Below are 25,318 nucleotides of genomic sequence, written 5' to 3'. Positions count from 1 at the left end.
GGCTTGTTTCAGAGAAAACTAGGAAAGGTATCCTGAACCAAGATAGAGCCTACAGACTCTCCTCTCTTCTAGGGAAGGAGCACCTAGCCACAAAATGACTACAGATATATACAGCAACAAAAAAACTCCATTGATCCCTGGACCAAAGGTCATCTCAAAACACTGGCAGGGCATCACTTAACACTCATTTCCTAGTTCCCAGGTGTTTGAAACTACTAGTCTGGAGTCTCAGCATATGATGAATAACTTTGATTGGTAATAGTACCTACCAAATTTTATGGCAGAGTGTTATTGGGGATACTGTTAATTCCGTTTCAACTGTTTGATAAACGGCAAGTTTTGCTTAGAGAAAAGACAGTCTCCTGGGTAGGTCAGAAGCAATTCTTCAAGAGAGAGAATGGGCCTGCGGGTCCTGTCAACAAATTGATGTATTACGGGGTCCCATCTCAGCTTCATGCTCGTATAGTTAGACAGCTTATTGATGAATGGGGGTGTCCTATGGTTCGAGAAGGTGGGCTAGTAACAATGTTGCTCATCTTTGCACACAGAGATCTGGATTCTAATCATGATTTCAACATTTGATCGACAACTGAGTGATACTAAGCAAATCAGTCTTATAACAAGTGTTGTGTACTGTTATTATAATGTAATGTAAAGCAACTGTCCCGTTTTGATACCAAACAACATAATCACAACTCATTGTAACCAATTTTCCACTAGTTACCTAATTAATTGACATGCTACTATGTACAGAGCTTCTGATAGAAATACTCAATCTATAAACAAAAACATCTCTTTGAAGACATGAGTAAGGATCTCGTTGTGTTTTTGCCTGAGTCTGTCTCTGATGGAATTAAAGGGGGCACAGTACAATGGTTTCAACATCTTCTGTAAATATTCCACCTGATGCTACTGCTTTTAGGGTTTCATGAAAAGAAGAAGCTTATGTGCTCTCATGCTTCTGATCTTCCCTTGCATCAGGATATAGTACTTCCTGAGTTCCAAAATAACCATGCATCCCCAAAGAAAAAGCACCACCCTACCATTAATTATATGAGGGCTTTATTCATCTTTTTGGAAAGGATGTCCTCCTTTAGCTCGGGTGATGCTAGGTTAGGCATCAGTTCTCATACTGTAGGTGACTCTTCAGTTACAAGCTGTCGTGTAGCACTTCTCAACAGACAATACAACCTCCAAAAGAAAGCCTTGCCGAGATTGAAAAGGTAACGTTTCCTTGCTCCTGGACTTACATCATGAGTCCCTTCCATTGATCTATCTAATTGGGCAGGGAGTAATGATCCCTTGTAAATATATAAGCTAGATCTCCTATACCACTCCAAACCTCTGAATATACAGAACAGACTTCTCTTTCCAAGAACTACTACTAGCCTAAAAAAATGACTCGATCGTTCGAACGAGCGGGGATTATGAGGCCGGATTGACTCTCCTTAAATTCCACGTGTGCTAATTGAAACGTCACTCGTATATAGACTCTTAAAACATAAAGAGGCAGAAGGACCAGTTGGTTTAGAGTCGGTATTTCCCGTCATTACTATTCATGGTGCAACACATGTCCTGATGATGGTCTCGATGAATTACAGTGTGAGACCGAAACGTTGACGATAAGACACTTTTCTGTGAATTATATCATCAATCATTGTATTATAATGATATATATAAATGTTGGATAATGTATATATGGCAAATTTGTAAATATTGTCCATATAACTTGTAAAAAGTGTCTTTAACCACTGCTCATGTGAAAAAACTGGGTAGCAGTTTACGTTTGAGTTGCCGTACATGAATTGACATATGGATTTATACCTATGCGGATCGAATAGGATATGTTTTTATGTATCTTATGTAAATTATAAAAATATACTGGTTATGTGGTAATAGTCTCTTGAGTATTTTTGGAATTTTGTTCACTGCTGTGACACTTTAAAAAAATCTGTACATAATGTGAAGTAATTCCTTCAGGAACAATTTTTGCTGTGTTATAGCCTAAAAAAATGTGCATCTTGAATTGCAGGTTTCATATATGGGGTTCGTATATTGTTCTTGTAAGCCTCATTTGTTATTTCAACCTCTGCTGTGTGAAGCTCTATGTAACTTAGGGGTCTGGGTCGTACTATATGATATTTTATATTTTTTATACAGTGGTAGTTGCCACTTTGTAGTTAATAGTTAGGTCACTGTTTCCACAAAATGAGTGTTTTTTGTTCCGTTAAGAGCTTTGGTGACGTGACGTAAGACAAATCACAAAACTTTCCACAAAAAAAGTTCAACCACTTCAGCTCTTTCCTGGATCTGTTGAGCGGTGGCTGACAGAAATGGGGATCCCAAACGGTCTTTTCCCCCAAGTTAATTCCCATATTAGGCAGCTAGATAGATCTTTACACAGAAATAACACTTTTGGGAATTCGGTGTAAATTAGTGAAGTGCTAGGGACTGTTTAAACGTAAGCTAAAATCGTATTACATAGCTTCAATTTAACCTTTGTTTTTAAATAAACCCCATCCCCTCACATCCCACTCCGCCCACCCCTCCCTCGGAACCGTTCAATTGCAATTGTATTATTCTGATAGCACACAGAAATTTCTTTTGGAAGGGGACCATTTTTACGCCAGTTGAGGCGCGGGAGGGAAAAAAAGTAAAGAAGTAATATTCCAAAGAACACAACTACTTGATTTAGCGGAATACTTTTGAACTTTATGCTATGCATGGAATCCAGTCCAGCACAAAAGGACTGACAAGGAAATTTAGGACTCGAAGTAATGAGGCTTATCAGGAAAGAATCAGGGTAGTCAATGCACAGATAGAGAAAATTAAAAAAAAAAAGAACACTTGAGAAAAAAGAATGTAGTCGAATACATGAGGTAAATGCAAAGCACCCTAATCTGTTGATGTCTGTAGTGGGTGTCGTTTTGAACCACATCCTAGTAATATCAGCATAAAGATCCTAGAGAAGCCCCATCAGTAAGTGGATGTCAAGTACACAAACAATCTGGACGACAGAATAGCCCATTGAAGCAACTAACTCTACAAAGGGTGAGTCGTCGGGAGAAATCCTTTCCAGTAAAATATAATCTGACAGGGAAGGGTGGACTCAAAATAACATGGCACTTCTGCCACCACGTATGCGGACAGCAGGTCCATCACATGAAAGGCGGTGGTCGCATTACTACATAGAGAGTAAAACCCAGACTTTCTCTGTGAAGGTAAAGGAGATTTAAATAGTGAAACTGTTGAGCTGCCACAGTGATTTTAAAACCATATATGTCTGGCATCCCTGCATGTGGCACTGTTACAGTTTTGAAAACTTTGAGGAATATGGTCGCTTATACATATGTATGGAACGGGAACTTAAAAAATGTAAATAGACCAAACGTTATTTACTCTATTTGATTTCCACAACAGAAATATCATACATCTACCTATGGGTAAATATTTTACTATCATGCTGTTTCTGTACTTGCCACTATTGCTATACAGAAGGAATTAGTTACTTACCTGTACACTATAGTTCTCCAGTATTATCTTTCATAGATTCACATGCTTGTATCTTACCCGTCGTCATGGTGGGAGTCTCACGGTAACAGAATGACCAAGCAGTATCATAGAGAAGAAAACTGCATAGAAAATTCCCATAGGGACTGTAGTATTTGGTAACCAGACCATTTCCTTGTTTGGTCCAAAAGTCAGCCAATCAGCATTGCTGCCCTGCCCTCACACTCCCGAGCAGAAGCTTCCTGCCTCAGATTTACGTCCCCGAGTGAGAGACATGGATAATACCGAGAAACAGGATCTGCCTGAGAAACGGGGAGGCGGGCGGGCGCATGTGAATCTATAAAAGATAATACTGGAGAACTATAGTGTACAGGTAAGTAACTAATTCCTTCTCCAGTATTACATCTTTCATAGATTCACATGCTTGTATCAGAGTAGTAAGCAGTGCTCACAAAATTTGCAGCGTTTCCAGGACAGAACCCAGAAGGAAGCTCTGCAGCAAAGCAATGATATAACAATACATATCAATATAATACCATATATGCAGATATATATATATATATATATATATATATATATATATATATATATATATATGTTCAAACATAAATCAAAGTACTGTATAGAAAGATAATCATACAATCAAATCATACCTTACTGAAATAGGCGTTTCAGAACAGCTTGTCCTACTGCCATGTCCTCTTTCCACGCAGTGTCTAGACACTAGTGTCTTGTAAATGAATGCACGCTCTTCCATGTTGCTGCTCTGCAGATGTCAGGCAGCGACACTCCTGCGAACAAGGCCATTGAAGTCGCCATCTTCCTTGTGGAATGTGCATTCACTTTAGAACAGAGTGGCTTTCCCGCTTTCTCATGACATTTCAGGATAGCTGATGAAATCCATCTGGCAATACTCAGTCTTGACAGAGGAAGGCCTCTCCTTTGGCCCTCAAATGCAATAAATAATTGTTTGGATTTGCGGAATGTCTTTGTCCGTTCAATGTAGAACTTCAGACATCTAGAGATGTCTAAAGAGTGCAATGCTCTTTCTGCTTCCGATGAAGGATTGCTGAAAAAGGTAGGCAAAATGATAGGCTCATTGAGGTGAAAAGACGTAGGAACTTTGGGTATAAAAGTTGGATTTGTCCTTAATATAACCCTGTCCTGGCGAAATTATAAGTAGGGCTCCTCCACTGAAAAGGCCTGAATTTCGCTAACCCTCCTTGCTGATGTTCGGGCAAGCAGTAGGGCTGTCTTCCATGATAGGAACTGTAAGTCTGTTTTGTGTATAGGCTCGAAAGGTGGCCTCATAAGTTGTGACAGGACTGTATTGAGGTGCCACGGCACTGGTGGGCGCCGGATGGGTGGAAAGACTCTAAAAAGTCCTTTGATAAATTCCTTTATTATCCTGGAAGACCAGAAAGATGGCTCATTTGGCTTCCTCCTGAAGCGTGATATTGCTGCCAAGTGTACCTTCACCGAGGCATGCGACAGACCAGCCTTAGATAGTGACAGCAGGTAAGGTAGAATACCTTCGGGGTACTGTTAACGGATGTAAGTTTTGACTGACGCACCAGTGGCAGAAACGAGTCCATTTTGCTGCATATGTCTTGTTTGTTGACATAGCTCTGGCTTGCGACAGAATATGCCTGCATTCCTGTGTAATGTTTAAGTCTTGGAATTCCCGCTCATGAGGTTCCATGCTGACAATTTTAGCAATTGCAGATCCGGATGCAGAATCTGACCGTCTTGCATGGAAATGAGGTTCTGGAATGTCGGAAGCTGGATCTTGCTGCCCTTCGACATCTGTAGTAGTTCTGAAAACCATGCCTGCCTCGGCCAGGCTGGTGCTATCAGTATGACATGACACGGTTCTAATCTCATTTTGCGAAGTACTCGCGGTATTAATAGAAACGGAGGGAACGCGTAGGCAAACCTTCCTGTCCAGTCCATGTGGAATGCATTTCCCTTGGATCCTTGTTGATGGTACCTGGACGCAAACTGGACGCACTTTGAATTGTCTCTGGTTGCGAACAAGTCTAATGTGGGAGTGCCCCACCTTTGAAACAGGCTGTGAAGCTGAGTGTCGTGCAGTTCCCACTCGTGCGTCACGTTTGATGTGCGACTCAGGGCATCTGCCCGTATGTTGAGGATACCCTGTATATGTTGTACCTGAATTGAAATGTCGTGGTTTAGCAGCCATTTCCAGATTCTTTGCGCCAACGTCGACAGTTGTTTGGATCTTGTTCCGCCCTGTTTTAGCAAGTAAAACATAGTCGTGGTGCTGTCCGTTTGAATAAGTACCGACAAGTGTCGTATCCTGGGAAGGAAGGCTTGAAGCCCCAGAAACACCGCTTTGAGCTCTAACATGTTTATGTGAAGCTGTGCTTCCCAGTCTGACCAAAGGCCCTGAATCTCCAGCTCTTGAAGATGCGCACCCCATCCTTTCAACAAGGCGTCCGTTGTCATCACGTAATCGTGATCTTGAGGAACAAAGTTCAAGCCCTGATCCGGGTTCTTCTGAACCTTCCACCATGACATGGCCACCTTCATACGGCTCGTGATGGTAATTCGATCCTCGAAGGTTCCTTTGGACTGAACCCACTGCTCGTCCAGTTATTCCTGTAATGGCCTCATTCGAAGACGGCAATTTGGTACCAGTGGGATGCAGGATGATATCATTCTCAACATGGACTTGTACATTCTCACAGAAGTGGACCTTTTTGTCTGAAGTGTCGCCGCTAGACCCATTATCTTTCTCATTCGGTCTTTGGAAGGATAAGCTTTCACTGCCTTGGTGCATATCCATGCCCCTAAGAATTGGATGCCCTGGGCTGGAGTCAGCGAGGATTTCTCCAAGTTGGTCCTTAGTCCCAAGCGTTGAAATAGCCGAATGCAGCACTGAAGAGATCTTGTTGCTTCTCTGAATGATGGACCTGTCACCAGCCAGTCGTCCAGATATGGATAAATGTAATGCCCTTGCAATCTTAAATGGGCCGCCACCGGGGCCATGCATTTGGTGAACACTCTCGGGGCCGATTTGAGGCCGAATGGAAGGACCTTGAATTGAAAGTGGCGACTCTCCACGATGAATCTTAAATATTTCCTGTGCTTCCGATGAATGGGAATATGGAAGTATGCATCCATGAGATCCAAAGACGCCATGTAGTCTTTTTTCTTTAACATTTGTAGGATCTCTTGTAATGAGAGCATTCTGAAAGGAATCTTCTTTATGTATTGATTCAGATCCCTCAAATCCAATACCTGTCTCCATTTCAGGGTTTGTTTCTTTTTGATGAGGAAGAAATGCGAATAGAAGCCTTTCCCTCTGAGATGTTGCGGCACTTCCTCTATGGCTCCCTTTTGCAGAAGCGAGTGGACTTCCTTCTGCATTTCCTGACGATGTTGGTTGAGCCTGAGCACCGGGGGATGATCTGGTGGCATTTCTACAAATTCCAGGGTATGACCCCTGCTTATGACATCTAGAACCCATTTGTCCGATGTTATGGACATCCAGTTGTTGAAGTATTGAGACAGATAGTGGTCGTTTTCCGGGATCTGCTGTGTGGGGAGCGCCGGCCTGAAATCATTGACGTCTGTTAGACTGTTGATTCTTCCCTCTGGTGTTTGGTTTGCCCCTAGACTGCTGCTGGTACGAGGAGTTGGAGGGCCTGTACTGGGTGTTAGCATTGTATTGTCGATATCCCTATTGGTTATAAGGCTGATATCTATTGGTCTGATAAGAGGATCTCTGATGAATTGACCTCTTGCACCCCTTTTACGAAAGGACTGGAACCGTCCTTGTTGAAGGGACCCCAGCGCTCTAGCGGTATCCGTGTCAGATTTGATGCCTTGTAGCGCTTTGTCTATATGTTTCCCAAATACATTTTCACCATCAAAAGGCATATCCACAATTTTTGCCTGCACCTCCGGACGAAACGATGTTGCTTTAAGCCAGCCTTGCCTGCGAAGCGAAACTGCCCCAGCCATCTGTCTGAAGGCCATAGATGAAACATCCATGGCGATGTCAATTGATTCGGCAGCAGACCTTGCTCCGTCTTTAAGGATAGCCGCCGCCTCCTCCTTCCTATCTTTCGGTAGCGCAGATAGTATGGGTGCAAGATCTGACCACATTTGCCTGTTGAAACGGCTAATAAGAGCCATAGCATTGGCTGCCTTAATAGTAGAGGCTGCCATGACCGCAAACCTCTTACCGGCACCATCCATTCTCCGTCCTTCCTTGTCTGGTGGCACCAAGGAAGTAGCCACCGGGTTCTTTGAATTTCTCTGCGCCGCCTGCGTCACAACTGACTCCGGTCTGGGGTGTCCTATAAGACAGGCTGCAGCAGACTCTGGCGCTCTATACTTCTTTTCAATCCTTGGAACAGAAACCGCTATGGAAGCCGGTGTCTTTAAAATTTTCAGGCCCTCTTCCCAGATGTGAGGGATAATTGGTATTGAACGAACCGATCTTTTGGCATCGTCCTTGAAATCATACAAGAAACATTCCGTCTCTTGAACTTCCACATCTAAATTGAACCTCTTAGCCGCCTTCTCCATGATGTCATGGAACCCTCCGATGTCTTGAGGAGGGGAGGTAGTGTAAAAGGGTGGCTAGACAACCAGTGACCAAAGACCCTTTTGTGTTGCCCGGCGGTGTCGCCTCTATTACCCACAAAATATTAATCAATGAAGAAGTAGGCGCTGGAGACTGAAAGGCAGGAAACGAGGGTTTATTCTCTCCGGAGGAGAACACATCAATTCGGACAGCAAGTACCGTCACGAGGTGCTCTAACCGCATCTCTGAGGCCTGGCCTCTTATACACAGGTTTATTGCTTTATTACATGAAACATATACTTGTCAGTACTTTGATGTACGGAAAGGCATCCTAGGAATCCCCGCTTCAAGCCCGTTCCCACACGTTTACAGTTGAAATCCCCACCCCGGTCACAACAGGTGATGATTATCGCGCAGCTGGACATTCCGCCGATTCACGGAATGTGTGGAGTTGATCGGATCTCATGGGGTGAAGGGTGTTCGATCGACTCGAGGGTCTTTTGATAGGGGGAAGCTTCCTACTGTACGGGGGGGTAATAAACAGTATCTGCAGGGCCAGGTGGCGGCCTGGAGACAAACGGGCACACAGGAAAGGGGGGTTTGTATCAAAGGACTCGGGACCATGAAAGGGATGGAAGGAGGTGTCGCGCTGGGAACAGGATGGGATTCCGAGGCAGAGCTGCGCTGAAGAGGGGTTTATGACCTGAGGCATATGGGAGCGGGAGGGGGTTGTCAGCGTGCGGGGGATGCCTGCGAGGTTAGGAGAGAGAGACGCGCTGGCTATCAGCGAGGGCAGGGAGGCCATGGTGCTTAAAATGGCTGCCGCTTACGCGCACGAATGGGCTCGAAAAAGAGCAAGATGGCGCCGATAATGTTGACGTTTGCAGCCTAACTTTTAACAGTCCTCCCTTTTCAACATATCTAGCCAACTTGCCTACTCAATGTTAATTTTCATCAAATTCCTAACCTCGGCATCATATAATGCTCTCATGCGTTCGTTTCCAAAGTCCACAGTCTTAGGGCAAATACAATTTGTACATAATGAACACAGAGGTGGCAGACATTGAATTCCTAAGCATAGACCGCATATTACAACTACAGGAATCAGGATAATGGTGAACAGTCTCCAGCCCCAGTTCTTAACGGTGTTCCAGAACCAACCACCAAGCGACCATTCTTCTTGTTCCTGGTGGACTTCTGAAGAGAGTCTGTGAAGATGTTCGATGGCTTTGTACACTGAGGGTGAGTTGTCCGGTATGTATGTACAGCAGCTAGACCCAATGATGCGGCATGCTCCACCACGGTCCGCAAGAACCACATCTAGGACAAGGCGGTTCTGGAGGGCCACCAAGCGGACCGCTTGGAGTTCGGCGGTGTTGTTAGCAAAGATACCAGCTGTGATGTTCATTGTGGTCTCAACTGCCTGAGTCAGATGTCGGATGGCACGGCTGTTTGCCATCGGGCCCCAGAGGGGAACAAGTCCCTTCATAGCATCGAGGAACTGTGCTCCTGTTGAGTCGGCTTGTTCAATGTCCTTGGCTCGTTTTTGTCTATGATGATTTGCTGGAGCCACATAAGTTGGTGGAAGGACGAAGGAAATGAAACAAGTGCCCCCCCAGCCTTTGGGGAGCCAGGTGTAAGCCTTCGTGCCGCAGACGAAATACATGTTTTGGGATGACACAAAGGAAGGGGGATCGGTGGAGTCCAAAGTTCTGGTAAAACGGCAAGCACTGTGGCCTACCAGCTGTGTCCCAAGCCCTTCTATGCACATGTGGCCTGTGACGTTGATGACTGACAGGGCCACGGTCAGGGTGGCAGCCGTTCGTTTCCGCAGGTAGGAGAAGGTGGGTCTGCTTGGATTGTTGAACACCTGCATTTCAATTCGCTCTTTAGCAGGAATGTCCATGTGGATTGAGTCGTTGGAGGTCTGCGGGCAGAAGTGTGTCTTCGTTTTGTTTCGCCAGACCCCGTGGTAGTAATGCGTTACAGTTTTGCTGGAGGTGGCATTGTCCTTAAAGCTTTCTTGCAGAAGGATCAGCCAAGCAAGGCAGGAGCCGTGAACTGAGAAAGGTGAAGGGATGAATGGTATCGAGTGTCCAGTGGCGTGGGGTAGCAACCCACAGATCCAACAGTTAGTGGCATTGGTGGCGAGGTTGTGCTGGTGAAGTAGCTGTACGAAAGAGTTATTCCAAAACTCCTTTCGCCTCTCTCTGAGTTGAGGAGAGAGCGAAATCAGATAATGTTCCTTCATGGTGGTAGGCTGAGCAGTGGTCAGGAATGTTTCGTGAGCAGGTGCATTTTCTTCCACAATCCAGAGTGTGGTCATGAGGAGAAAGCAGAAAAGGATTGTGATGAAGAGTGCAATTGTCTTTGAGCTGTGGAGTCTGTCTGCTCTTGGGTTTCTGTAGTGGGTCTTTCCTGTTGCTTCCATCATCTTCTTATTTGGCGCTTCCATCATCTTCTTATCTGGCGCTTCCATCATCTTCAAGGTGCTCGGTGGTGGGCAGAACCACAGACTTCGTTTAGCTTCTCTCCCGGTAACCCTTGGTTGTGTTTAGGTCACCGTTCTGAGATTCAACTTAGTCCGTGGTCTACTTAGCCGAAGCTCCCTCCCTTCGGCGCAGGAAATACCCTTCTCTGGATGGTACAGTGGGATCAGAGAATTTTGAAAGTTCAAGTGCTTCGGTATCAGGATAGAAGGTCAGTGACGGTCGGTCCTTGTTCAGGAGCTCTTCCTGGTTGTCGATGTTTTCTGTCGTGGCCAGGGTCGAGGAGATCTTCTTACAGTGGTGCGCATGCACCCAGTTGCGTTTTCCCTCCACTCGAAGTGCTGTTCGGGTGGTGATGAGGACTTGCCAGGGGCCCGTCCACCTGGGTTCCAGACTCTTGGCACGCTGGAAGTTCCGGATCAGAACGAACTCCCCAGGTTGGATGGTGTGTCCGGGACCCCTGGAAGTGTCAGGGATGGCATGCAGCACCTGTTGATGGATAACAGACAGTGTTTTAGTCAACTGGCATAAGTAATCAGACATTAGGACGTCCGGGACGTCATGAATGGAAGTTAGTTTCGGTGCAGACCAGACATTCATAGGCCGGCCGAATACAACCTCGTATGGTGTCAAGTGGTTTTTGGTAGGGGTGGAACGCATTGAGAGCAATGCCAGTGGGAGTGCGTCTGGCCATTTCAGTCCTGTGGTAGCCACTATTTTGGCCAATTTTAGTTTCAGTGTGGCATTATGTCGTTCAACTAGTCCAGCAGATTGGGGGTGGAAGACTGCGTGGAACTTTTGTTTTACACCCAACCCCTTCAAAATGAGTTGGATAACTTCGGCTACGAAGTGGGGGCCATTGTCGCTCCACAAAATTCGGCAAAGGCCGTAACGGGGGAAAAACTCCTTTAACAGAACTTTTGCTGTGGCCATAGCAGTGTTGTCACGGGTTGGGTATGCTTCCACCCATTTGCTAAATGCGCATACCACAACAAGTACATATTTCAGGCCTTGACATCTGTCTAGTTGGATGTAGTCCATCTGCAGGACTTCAAACGGGTGATTTGGGACCCCAAACCCTCCCCGGGGTTGTGTTGCAGGCATATCAAGCATTGCTGGACCAGACGTTTGGCAGAGTCTGTGATTTTATCATTGTGCCAAACTCTGGAGACAAGTTCAATCATGGGGGCTGATCCTATGTGGGCAGGGGAGTGTGCCATAGTCAGTATGGGAATCAGGTACGAGTCAGGTAGCAACCATTTGTTTGTGTCTTTTGTCCGCCAGCAGCCTTCGTCATCTTTTAATCCCACCCGTGTCCATTCAGTGAGTTCGTGTTGTGTGCTAGCCATTTGAATGTCTCTAATAGTGTCCCTAGCATCAGTCCATTTTTCTGCTTGTGACCTGGTCACGTACATATGTGTTGTCGTCCTACTTTCAGCTGTCGTTCGGGCAGTGATGTCAGCTAGTGCATTTCCCTGTCCTATAATGTCCGTCACCTTTTTGTGTGCCTGGCATTTGATGACTGCAAGCTTTTTGGGGAGAAGGACGGCTTCGATCAAGGCGGAGACTAGGTCCCCGTGCAAAATGGGGGTGCCGTGTGAGGTCAAGAATCCCCTCTCCCTCCAAAGGAGCCCAAAATGGTGAACCACCCCGAAGGCATACTGGCTGTCGGTGTAAATGTTCGTTGTGGTTCCTGCTGCTAGAATGCAGGCTCGTGTTAGGGCAATCAGTTCCGCTGCCTGGGCAGATCGTTGCGTGATGCGGGCTGTCTCGACTACAGTTCGAGCCGTGGTGACTGCATAGGCAGCTAAAGTGGTGCCATCGGGGAGTTTGATGCAGGAACCGTCCACCCACAGCTCTCCGTCAGGGTCAGGAAAAGCCGTGTCTCTGAGGTCAACCCTACTTCTAGTCTGTTCGTCCGTAAGGGTCACGCAGTCATGCACAGGGTGCACATTGGGATCGTCCTCTGGTAAGGGTAACAGAGTTGCCGGGTTCAGTGTGGTGCATCTTTTCAGGGTGATATGGGGTGCAAGCAAAGTCAGTTCGTATCCAGTCAGTCGTGCACTCGTCAGGTGTTGCGTCTTGGTTTGGTTTAGGAGGGTGTCAACTGCATGGGGTACCAGTACTGTGAGGGAATTCGAGAGCACGATCCCCTCACTCTGTCGGATAGAGATTGCAGCAGCAGCTACAGCTCGAAGGCAGGCAGGCAAGGCTCTGGCTACAGGGTCAAGAGTGGCAGAGAAGTAAGCGCACGGTCGTTGCTTTGGGCCGATGGACTGGGTCAGGACAGATAAAGCGCACCCCTCCCTTTCGTGGGTGTAAAGGGAGAAGGGCTTCGTGTAATCGGGGGTACCTAACACAGGGGCCGAACAAAGGGCGTCTCGTAGTTGCGTGAAGGAGGTCTGACACTCAGGGGTCCAAGGGAGTGGGAAAGGGACGTCTTTAGCTAGCAGTGAAAGCAGTGGTTTTACTATGAGGCTAAAGTTGGGTAACCACTGTCGGCAGAAGGAGGTGAGGCCTAGTAGGGAGCGAACCTGTTTCTGAGTCTTAGGGATAGGAGTTTCGAGAATGGTTTGGATCCGGTCGGGAGTGAGTTTCCTTCCGTCTTTGGACAAAAGGTGGCCTAGGTAAGTGACCTGGGGTTGGCAGAATTGCAACTTCTTCTTGGAGACCTTGTGGCCATTTTCTGCAAGGAAGTGCAGGAGTTGAATGGTGGCTGTGACAGCTAATGGAGTGGTGTTGGCTGCCAAAAGGATGTCATCGACATATTGCACTAACACCACTCCATCGGGTAACTGGACTTGGTCCAGTTGTCTCTTGAGGGCCTGGCTGTAGATGCTAGGGCTTTCTTTGTAGCCCTGGGGTGCTCGGCAGAACCTATATGAGCGGGCTTTGAGGGTGAAGCCGAAGAGATATCGGCTGTCTGGGTGGATGGGGAGGGAAAAGAATGCGTTTTTAAGGTCAATGACAGTGAAGGTGGTGGCAGTAGAGGGAATCAAAGTCAGGATGGTGGTGATGTCTGAGACCACGGGGTACTGGGGTACCACCACTTTGTTGATCTCTGGAAGGTCAATGATAAAGCGGTATGCTTTCTCATCTCCCTCTCCCTGCTTCTTGATGATGGGCAAGATTGGGCTGTTGCAAACGTTGCTAACCACTTCCTCTACCACTCCTGCGTCTATCAGTGACTGAATAATCTTTACCAATGCCTTCTCGCCCTCGGGCGATATCCGATATTGTGGAAGTTTTGGGAGTGTTGCATCTGGTCGGACAGTAATGTGTACTGGGTCAATCATCATGCGCCCTACGTCCGAATCCGTTTTGGCCCACAGATACGGAGGCAGAGTGTCAAGCAGGGATGTGTCAGCGTCGGTGATGGAAAACATGTGTCTGGGAGGGCAATGCCTAAGCAGAACGGGGTTGTCGTAAAGAAAAACTCGAACTCCGTCTTGAGAACATCTAATTGTCGCTCGGAAGTGTTTCAATAAGTCAAGTCCCATAATTGCGTCAGGGCTATTGGAGGAAAGCAAAAACGTGGTGTCAGTGGTGTTGTTTTCTAAGTCGAAGAGGATCGGGGCGGACAAAGGGTTAGTGGAGGGCGTTCCATCGAAACCTGTTGACGTTATTAGTGAGCCAGACAAGGGTGCCCTTGGAATCAGTCGTTTAGATAACGCACTACGTGTTGCGCCAGTGTCTACCAGAAATGGAGACTTTGTACCCAGGACCTTAGCAGTGACGTAAGGGCCTTGCTGGTCAACATAGAGCTCGACTGGATCCCTCCCTTGCCCTAGGCAGTCCTATGCAAAGTCATGGACGTCATCGTAGTCAGATTGCTGGCATTGGTTCTGTCTGGGTCGGTCAAATGTGTTTGACCTGCCTGATCTATCGTTAGTCGCGTCATTTGGGGGCCCTCGCTGCTGTCCCCTATTTCTCGGCCCACTTGCTATGTCCCTAGGGTCTTTATTTCTGATGATTTCCAAAAGAACTGGGCACTGAGATTTCCAATGGCCCGTTCCTTTACAGAAAGCACACTGGTCCTCTCTAATGTCTGTACGTCCAATGTGGGGAGTCAAAGTGCGGTCCCTGGGAGGTGCAGTTTTAGGGACGTTCGTCTGATAGTTTCCCCGGTATTGGTCTCGTCCTATAGTCACCCCTTGCAGTTGAGCAATCATCACCCTCTCTTTTAAGTCCTTCTTCTTTCTCTCTGTTGCTCTATCGTTTTCATTTTTCTGATGTTCATAATATTGGGCCATCTGGAGGATAGCCGTTGGTTTGGAGGCTGCCCAACTACTCTCGCTGGCCTGCAGTTTCTGGGAGACCTCTGGTGACAAACCCTTAACGTAATTCTGGACAAAAAGATGGTGTCCGGTTGCAGTGGTCAAGTCCTGGCCGCTGTAATCGGAGAACACCGTTTCAAACCGGGAGAAGTAGTCCGATACATCCTCCTGAGGTTTCTGGCGACAGGCCGTTACTATCGACCAGTCCACTTTCTTTTCTGGGATCAGGGTTTTTAATTTCTGTACGATTTTATCCGGGAGGTCTAAAATGGCTTTCAAAGGCTTTTGTCCGGGTTCTCGTTGTTTATCTATGCCATCGAGTTGTGACCAGTTATGTCCAAACAGCTCAAGGTGGTCGACTTTCCGGATTTGCTTCCACACATCAGCTGGTAGACATAACCCGAAAAACAAGTCGATGTCAGCCAGGGTCATAATCGTTGATCCTAGGGCTGTACCCAACTCAGTATAGAAGGCAGTGGGGTTTTTACGTAGGTCAGGCAGAGATTTCCGGAATGTCAGAATCTCTTGCCGGTCCCATGGTTGGTAGACCCAATTGTACACTACCCTTCCTTTTGCATCTTTGTGGTTTGCGTCATCGTGAGTCCCTTCACCTCGTGGAGGAACTGTCAGGAATATTAGGCCGGCTTGCGGTCTAGGGCCCGCCTCACGGCATGAACCATGCTCGAGGTATTTGTGTGGGAAGATTCACAGTTTTCCCTCCAGGGGGCGTTGGTGGTTCGTTTGCACAACCTACAGAAATATATGTTGATGTGTAATGTAAATGTACTTTGAGAGTCTTGGAACATGCTCTTCATACCCCCTAGTCCGCCTAATGCGTGAGATTTGACTGTCTCACGCGAAATGCGTGAGGATTGGCGACCTCACGCGAGATGCGTGAGGTTTGGCAAGCGGTATTGAAAACCTCACGCGAAATGCGTGAGAAACGGCAAGCGGTCGCTTTTAACATCGGGCGTAGCCACGTTAACGTGCGCGACCACGCCCAGACCTCTTTGCTCACTATTCTTAGGATCTTGAAGGTGTAGCAGCATCTTCCAGTTGCTCTGAGTGGAGATCAGAGTTTAGGAAGCATTTTCTTGGCCCTTACTTCAGGAAGTGGTTGGCAATCCTGCTGAAGGTCCTTTGGGAAGGCGCAACCTGCTGTGGAGGTTTTTGGGAATCCTTTGCTGTATCAGTAAGTTGGATCTCTGAGGCCTAGGTTTCTTCGGCCACGCCTTGTGTATCAGTAGAGTAGGTCGTACTCTACAGGTAGGACATTTTAAGCTATTTTCTGGGCCAACATTTAAAGCACATCATAGTAAACTTGTTTAAATGTGTTTTTGAGTCTTTTTATCTGCGCAAATTACACATTCTTTGTTCCCTGTGAAATAATCCACTGAGAGCTTAGGCTCTATCTTGTTGGGTCTTTTTTCTTATGGTTTCTTTGGTCGCAATCCACAACAGTCGCAGTACGAATTGACATTACAAAAGAAAGAATTATTTTGTTAAAGAAAGGATTTTCAAGTGAAGGTTTAGAACTTGAGATTACTTATGTAAAACTGCATCAGAGGTTATCCATGTAAAAGTTTATATTTTACTAGGCAAAGAGACATTTTTGATTGTCATTGTAAAGTGGTTATTTACAAGAAAGGTGTCATTACGTCAGTGTTGAATCTGAGACCCAAATGTGTTTTCTTTTAATGCTCAATTTAAAGGAATGATTTCATATATGTTGATTTGGAGTTAAACCCAGGTTAAGGACAAAAGGTCTTTTATTGTGAGGTGAAATTTTAGTTCTTTAAGTTGTTGCAGAGTTCTTAGAATATTGGTATAGACTTGCAGCACTAACTTTTCCTTTTCAGATCTCCTTCCCTGCTGTTCCCTTCCCAACACCCCTGACTAACTTTTCCTTTTCAGATCTCCTTCCCTGCTGTTCCTTTCCCAACACCCTTTTCCCCCCGCTTGATCACTTCAATATTCTGTGTATTTACTACAATCAGAATTGGAGGTATCGAGAGGTGGGCCCTTATATCAACTCGACAGATCCTGAGGAAGACCTCGTCTGACAGGAACCCAGTAAGGGGCAGCCTCTCGTATCGGCATCATGGCGTTAGATTGTTCAGTTTGTGGTTCGGTCACTACGGCTGTCGTGGGTTCAGTTGCCGGTTTTCGTTCAGTGAGGTGGCGGAAAACCTCAAGCGTACGCGTAAGGAGGTCCGTCACATCACACTCACCCTCATCCCCGATATCGACCTTCCGGTACAGAGTCGTTAGGCTCTGGGGACCTTTGTCTCGATATCGGTCCTCGTATGCGTTCAAGACATGGTAACACAGTTGTACAGTAAAGTGTCGTCTGTGACTCCCTGTATACGAGTTAAACACATCCGTGATGTACTCTTCATCTTCCCTCCTTTCTACCAGTGTCCTTGCTATCTTGTCAACCCCTGCTCGCTCATCTTTGCTTAGTCTGCTTGTTCTTGCAGAACCAACCCTTCGGGCCTCGGGGTCGCCTAACGTTGTCGTTTGCGTAGTATCTAATGCAAGGGGTTCGGCCGGCACAGAGGCCATGGGGGCCGAAGCTGTGGCGCTACTCTCGCTTGTACCTGGGGGTGGTGGGTGCTGTGCTAAGGGTTGGGAAGGGGCATATGGAGGGGGCATGTAGATGATCGGAGGACCTAGCAGCAGGTCATCGTTGGCTCGTTGTTTCAAGGGTAATTCAGGGTAGAGCGTGGAAGACGTTCTAACCGGACACTGGCTTGACGTTTCTATTTCTAGTTTCTGTTTGGCTTCCTCTCTTTCTTTTATCTCTTCTTCTAGTTTCTGAGCCGCTAGGTGGGCTGCTTTCCGCAGCTCTTTTCCCAACCTACTCTCAGTTCTCTTTTTACGTTGTTCAGTTTCTTTGCGCCACATGCCGAAACTATCAAGCATAGTGGGCGTCGTCTTGTTTTTACCAAGGGCTGTTTCTAGTGCGTTTATTTTATCATCATCGAAGGATCCTATCAGTGGCCACTGACTTTCTCGATCCTTTTTCGTATATTTATGCCACAGCTTGCTATAGGCTATAGCGATCAATCCATGCTTCATGAACATGTCCTTATTAGGGGTGCCTTCCAGTGGAGCCGGATGGTTCATCTCTAATAAGCGGTCCGGGCTAAACAGGCTACCAATCAGTGGGGAGAAGACAGGCATGACGGATCACAATGGGGATAATAGTCAGCACTACCTATCTTATCACTGCGTGCAAAGACTAGACAGAATATTTCTCTTCTACGTTGTTTGCAGGCAGTGAATACCTCATGAACCAATATCGGGCAGTCAATGTTTGGTCAATAAAATGGTCAATGGGGAGAATAAGTAGGCCCGCAAAGGTCTGCGTTACCTACCCTTTCACTATCTGCAAAGAGGGAACCTATTCTTTCCTGTTTGTAGACAGAGAATCTCCAGAAAAATGATCCGTAACAGTTAATCAATGGGGAGGGGCAATTGATCAGTGGGGGAGAAAGATAGGCACGACGGATGCGTTACCTATCCTTCACTGTTTGTAAAGGGAGAGCCTGTTGTTTCTCCGTTTGCAGACAGCGAATCTCCAAATAAATTAACAAAGAGTAATACTAGTATTTTTTTCAATCAATCAAACAATTTCTTAATTCGTCGTGTCTACACGACCTTACCCGGACCGCATGGACAGTTTCTTGTCTTCCGAATCCAGCGCCCGATCGTCCTCTTTTCTTCGTAATCCTCGCGGCACTCCTGATGGTTCCCAGTCAGGACCGTAGATCACTCGAGAGAGGTCTGTTCGGAACCAGTGAAGTTCGGATGATCGGCTGTCAGACGAGGGTCTATCGGACAGGGTACCTCCCGATCGTTGCAGTCGTTCACTCTGTCGTCAGGACCTCTCCCACTGGATCCACGAGTCGCTGATGGGCCCCACGTTTGGGACGCCAATTTGTAAAAGGGTGGCTAGACAACCAGTGACCAAAGACCCTTTTGTGTTGCCCGGCGGTGTCGCCTCTATTACCCACAAAATATTAATCAATGAAGAAGCAGGCGCTGGAGACTGAAAGGCAGGAAACGAGGGTTTATTCTCTCCGGAGGAGAACACATCAATTCGGACAGCAAGTATCGTCACGAGGTGCTCTAACCGCATCTCTGAGGCCTGGCCTCTTATACACAGGTTTATTGCTTTATTACATGAAACATATACTTGTCAGTACTTTGATGTACGGAAAGGCATCCTAGGAATCCCCGCTTCAAGCCCGATCCCACACGTTTATAGTTGAAATCCCCACCCCGGTCACAACAGGTGATGATTATCGCGCAGCTGGACATTCCGCCGATTCACGGAATGTGTGGAGTTGATCGGATCTCATGGGGTGAAGGGTGTTCGATCGACTCGAGGGTCTTTTGATAGGGGGAAGCTTCCTACTGTACGGGGGGTAATAAACAGTATCTGCAGGGCCAGGTGGCGGCCTGGGAACAAGGGAGACAAACGGGCACACAGGAAAGGGGGGTTTGTATCAAAGGACTCGGGACCATGAAAGGGATGGAAGGAGGTGTCGCGCTGGGAACAGGATGGGATTCCGAGGCAGAGCTGCGCTGAAGAGGGGTTTATGACCTGAGGCATATGGGAGCGGGAGGGGGTTGTCAGCGTGCGGGGGATGCCTGCGAGGTTAGGAGAGAGAGACGCGCTGGCTATCAGCGAGGGCAGGGAGGCCATGGTGCTTAAAATGGCTGCCGCTTACGCGCACAAATGGGCTCGAAAAAGAGCAAGATGGCGCCGATAATGTTGACGTTTGCAGCCTAACTTTTAACAGTAGATGGTAGTGGGTTAGGTGACGGGGCCGAAGGCAAAATGTATTCATTCCATTCCTGCCCCGAAGCATCATGAACAAGTTCTCCTTCTTCAGGTTGTTCATCCTCGTCAGACTCTGTGAGGTCATCCCTTATTGTAATTACTGGCGGTGATTTCACCACTTGTTCTTGAGAGGTAGAGTTTGTCTTTGGAGGCTGTGAAGAAGCCACCGGCGTAGATGATTGAGGGGCGTTTGCCTCCGGAAAACGACGGTAGTAGTCGTTTATCATGAACCTGAGGTCAGATACAAGAGACACAGGTATGGGAACCGTCTCCTGCCGCTCTTCCTCTCGTGATTCCTCTTGTTGCTCCTCCTCCTCATTATAATCACCAGTCTCTTGGAAAGACTCGTATCTAGAAGATTGAGTTCTGTCCTTGAAGGAAAATACTTCCTCTTCATCCGTGTCCTGGCTCTTTATTTGGAGCTGTGAAGGACTGTAGGCGGCACCTGAGGACTCCTCTCCATCTGAGTCCTGTTCCAACAATGAAGATGGTGGTAGAGGTGAAATCTGCGTCCATGACGTGAATTCTGCAGATTTGCTGATAGTCGCCGAACCCCTGGTCGACTGAAAAGACCGGATAGAGATCATGGTCTTCGACTGTGGCGATTTGAAAGCTTTCGCCGTTGACAGAATGATTTTTGTCGACGGTGCCGTCGACGACGCGGTCACCGTCGATGGAGCCGTCGTCGACGGGACCACCGTCGACGAGGCCCCCGTCGACATCCTCGTCGTCGAACCTTTCGTCGACGATGTCGTCATCGTCGACGGTCTCTTCGTCGACAGGGTAATCTTACTCGTCGACGTTGTTGTCGTCGACGTTGTCGACGTAGCTTTAGATCCTATCGTCGACGAAGCCGTCGTCGTCGACGAAGTCGATGTCGACGGTGAAGTCGTCGACGGAGCTGAAGTCTTTACCACAGATTTTGAAGCAGAAGCTAGGGAACTGGTCGACGGAGCGGACCCTGACCCTTTTAGACTTGACTGCTTCTTCAGAGGAGTAATAGGAAGAGAGGATGCTGCTTTCTCTTTAGATTTACTCTTTTTAGGCTCCACTTTCTCCTCAGAAATAGAGGCCTTTCTCTTCTTAGGTGTCCTTTGAGAAGATTCCTCCCCAGAATCTGAGTCTGATGTGGCCTTCTTCTTCTGAAGCCATAACAGCAAGCGAGCCTCTCTGTCTCTGAGAGTTTTGACAGAAAACATTCTACAGTATTTACAATCCTTAGCAACATGTTTAGGATGAAGACAGTATAGGCAGTCCTTGTGTGGATCTTCTGAGTAAAGCCTGGTTTTCCCACAGGATCTGCAAGGCCTGAACAGCCTCTTTTTAGAGCTTTCAGCCATAATAAAGAAAATAGGTACACACAATACCTTAATCCAGTAGACAGGATATTTAGAACCAAAAGGTCAATAGTTCACTCAGGAACAGTAAACTGAGCAGAGCTCAGGGAGACTCCTTTCTCACACGAAGGCGGTTGGAAATCTGAGGCAGGAAGCTTCTGCTGGGGAGTGTGAGGCAGGGCAGCACTGCTGATTGGCTGACTTTTGGACCAAACAAGGAAATGGTCTGGTTACCAAATACTACAGTCCCTATGGGGATTTTCTATGCAGTTTTCTTCTCTATGATACTGCTTGGTCATTCTGTTACCGTGAGACTCCCACCATGACGACGGGGAAGATACAAGCATGTGAATCTATGAAAGATGTAATACTGGAGAATTGCTGATGATACGAGCACTCTATTCCTACAAGTGGACCAATTTTGCTAATGCTTCGGAAAAAAACTCTTTAGAAAGTTCAAGTAAAAACAAAAAACACATTACCAGCTTTACTGGTTGATAAAGGGAAAAAGTAAAATAAGATGCATAAGAAAGCAAAATTCGGGATCATTTAGATTCTTGGGTACACTGTGGTTGCAGAAAACAGCGGCACAAATTATATGGCAGGTACCGGATGCACCTGATTAACACTTGCATGTAAAAATATGAAAATGGGAAATAACATGCACATTTTAATTCACGTCAAATTTTTATGCTTATTTTTACATTTTGCTCAGGCAGGAACCCCAGCTAAACACAGATGACAATTTCATGGCAAAAACTAAATCATGGCAAGGCACTCCCTCTACCCTTGATGGGGAAGGATCCAGTAGTTAGGCCTTGGGGTATAAGAGCCCCTCTGAGATTATCCACTGCGTTAAGGGAGCCTCACGCAACGGAGACGTGAAAATTATTCCACTTCCCTTGGGATCATAGCTTACCTGACTTTGGACGCTGCTTTTACTCGTCCACCGGTTTGTGACCCCATCACCCTCCCCCTCCTCTTTCAAGCTCTGTCTCTCACCCTCTCCCACCTCTTTACCTCCTCATTCTTTCTCCACTTCCTCTGCTCCCACCCCCTCTCCACTGAATCTCCCCCATGCCTGCTCTTTTCCTTACGTATATGTCCTAATTGTTTTTCTCGACCTAACAAGTAAAACTATGTATCTATGCTCTGAAACTGTGTATGCTTGTAACGATGTATCCTGCAGCTAAGGTCTGATACTCATGCATAGCGCCATGATACCTTTGGGTCTAGCCAGCGCTATATAAAACCTTTCAAATAAATAAATAAATAAAACAAAACTTGAGCTGATCTCCAATTGGTGCTTGTGCTACACTGTGAACATATATTTTTTATGTAAATTTCAGTACTTCAGCATGGGTCTATGTGAATGACTCCCATAGCAGAAATCAACTGTTAGCAGCTTACCACAGAAAAGGTGTCCACAGTTTGTTTCAACAGGAAGGGTGGCCTGCTGTAAGCAAACTGGGCAGGACAAATCAGAGTAGTACTGAAGCCGGTGCTGAGGAGCCACATTATCCTGCGGAACTGCATTATCCTGCAGAGAAGATAAATATTGGTAAAAGTCAGCAATCAATTTTTAAATTGGTTTGATTATACTCTTTTACAGACAACAAAATGGTACAGGAGCTTCCTTCATCTGAGAATTCCGGGACAATTTATGAAAAGAATGTAGCCACAGCATTGAGAAACACAAGTGTTTAGCAACTACATTTATTGGGTATTGACTAACTGCTTTCCACTGGTTGGCTTTGCTGGTATTCCTACTTTCTTGCTTTCAAACTTAAGCTTGTGTTGGATTTCCTTCTTCTTCTTATGTTTGTGCCAGGCCTAAAGATTAACAAATTACGTGGGTACTTATAATGTTTGATTTTCAAACACTTTTTTTTCTTCTGGATTAAGCACTCCATGAGCTGCCTCCTTCGTGCACTTTTCTCCCTCGCGCTTCAGGTTGCTGTCTCTTGCCCCTTTGCTTCTCTCCACCACCCTCAGTGTTGCTTCTGCCCACACGGTCCACTCACGCCCTATATGCTGCTTCCCGCCACCCGCACCTACATGGTTGTTTCCCAGAGCGTAGTCCTTTGCGATGCTTCCCACCCAACAACACCCTCCACCAATGCTTTAAATTATAATTTTTTTTTAAATACAAAATGCTATTGTGCTTTTTCCTTTATTTTACCAATCCAACTCATTAAAGAAAAAAACACTCAGATCATTGTGCAGGTTCAAGCCTACAAAACTAAGCATTCGTTGCAGCACATTATCTTATTTTTTTTGTTTCCTATGGCCATTCTGCACAGAATGGTGATGCTGTATCGCATGGTTACAAACCATTAGCAAAGGCAATGGAAGAACCACGGATTCTGCTCTCACCAGGACACAGCAAGAAAGAAACAACTTGTCACAGTCATTACACATTAGATTGTGCTCTTATACCTCAACAATGAATTCACCCCCATTAAGCCTTCCATATTGTTTTTCAATGTGCAATACAAGTGGAAACACAGTCGCTTTTCCTTTGCCAAGCCCAAGAAGTTAGGATCATTTGTGCTTTATTGAAGTGGAACTTCAACCGAGGCACCTGCTAGGTTTGTATTTGCAAGTGCTTCCCGTTGAGGTTTATTTTCTGTGAAATTAGCACCAGGGCCAGAATAGAACCTCATTTTTTCCAAGAAGAGTCCTCAGTTTTGCCGGAAACGTCTACCCAACTGGAGTACTTTAATTTGGTTAATTAGCAAATGCTACATCGTTGGCTAAATGTCTCATGCATATTCTACATTACAGCTGTGTAAAGGACCACAAGGTGTGCATGAATTTAGGAAATGTGATTGTTTCATGAGTGTCTTCATCTAAAAATCTGTGATAACGTGAATCCTCGGCAAGAGAAGATGACGAGAATACAAAGAGGTGAATCTCCACCAAATAGGGATACTTCCCCTTAACTAAATGAAGTTAGTGCTTCTTTGTTTGGCGGAGATGTGCTTGTATTCCACTGCATCAATAATGCATCACCAAAATTGGCAGAAACTCACTTGAGAGCATTTTGTTACGCTGTCCATCAATGTGGGAAAAGACAGGAACACCTTTGCATACTAATAAGAAAAATGAGGCGTGGCCAAATGGGTAGAGCTTGCAGATGATTTTAGGCATCCATATATATATATATATATATATATATATATATATATATATATATATATATATATATATATATATATACTTATATCCATTCATATATATTACCTACTGGCGGTCGCCAGTAGGTATATATAGTTAGGATTTTTTTGAATAGGGATTTCTGAAAATTCTATGTTGAATAACTTTGGCGTTGATGGACGGAATTGACCGAAATTTTCAGGAAAATGGCACATTTTGTTTCTGAGCGTCCCCTGAAAGTTTGGGGGGATTTCATCAAGCGGGGGCCGAGAAAAAAGGGGGTCCCAAAACGTGTTTTTAACATTGAGTTTTCCATAGGGCGGTTGGACTCACTTTTAGCTCGAACGGCTGAATGGATTTCCACAAAACTTGGCAAAATTGTAGGGACTGGTAGCCCGATGTGTCTTTGCTATGTCTCAAGATATATGCTCCAGTGGTTTTTACGAAAATTAACTTTGAAAAATATATATTGGGCTACATTGGGCTATATATATGTTAGAGCCCAAATGTAGCCCAATGTAGCCCAAAGATGGCCACCAGAGACAAAAAACAGTGACAGAATGTCCCAGAGTGTTCTAAAGAACAACTAGAGCGCTAACAGTCTCACCTATGACAAAAGTATGGCACACCTGAAGTCATCTTGATTGGAATAAAGTGATAACACTTAAAACATTCAATTTGCAAAGGAACAAAATGAGGGGTTTCATTTTGCCATAGAAATGTTTCATATTATATATATATATATATATATATATATATATATATATATATATATATATATATATATATATATATTCTTTGCAAATGTTCCCGTAGCAGAGGGAACTGCTTGCGTTGGTGCCCGCGTTGGAGACCGGGAGCGTGTCTCCTAGTAATCCAAAAACAAAGGCAAGGACGCGGAACATACAGTCACTGGATGTTGTCATAAGTGATGTCATCAGTGATGTCATTTGAGATGTCATCAGTGATGTCATTGACCATGTCATGAATGATGTAATATGTGACATGATCAGCAGTGGATTGCGGGTGCGTGATATATAGTTAGTGCAACTAACTATATATGCGAATTTCAATGGTTTTGTGTGAGTAAAATAAGGTTTTGTAAATGCTAATTCCTAACTATATATGGTGTATAA

At 45.9% G+C, this 25,318-nt stretch overlaps 1 protein-coding gene across 3 annotated transcripts in view; it reads right to left on the bottom strand.

The window, feature by feature from the left end:
* LOC147663549 (E3 ubiquitin-protein ligase RNF170-like) overlaps positions 1-25,318 on the bottom strand; it is a 275,354-nt gene that overhangs the window by 140,099 nt on the left and 109,937 nt on the right. For all 3 annotated transcript variants that reach the window (XR_015305298.1, XR_015305297.1, XM_086950370.1), the window contains exon 4: positions 22,434-22,563. Coding sequence is in view for 1 of the 3 variants with exons in the window: in XM_086950370.1 (XP_086806496.1) it covers positions 22,434-22,563 (130 nt within the window). In the remaining 2 variants the exon portion in view is untranslated. The remainder of the gene's footprint in view (positions 1-22,433; positions 22,564-25,318) is intronic.

This window comes from Lissotriton vulgaris, unplaced genomic scaffold (genome assembly GCF_964263255.1).
Source record: "Lissotriton vulgaris unplaced genomic scaffold, aLisVul1.2 SCAFFOLD_1632, whole genome shotgun sequence".
In the NCBI taxonomy this organism is placed as follows: domain Eukaryota; kingdom Metazoa; phylum Chordata; class Amphibia; order Caudata; family Salamandridae; genus Lissotriton; species Lissotriton vulgaris.
This window is presented reverse-complemented; position numbering and strand designations above follow the sequence as displayed.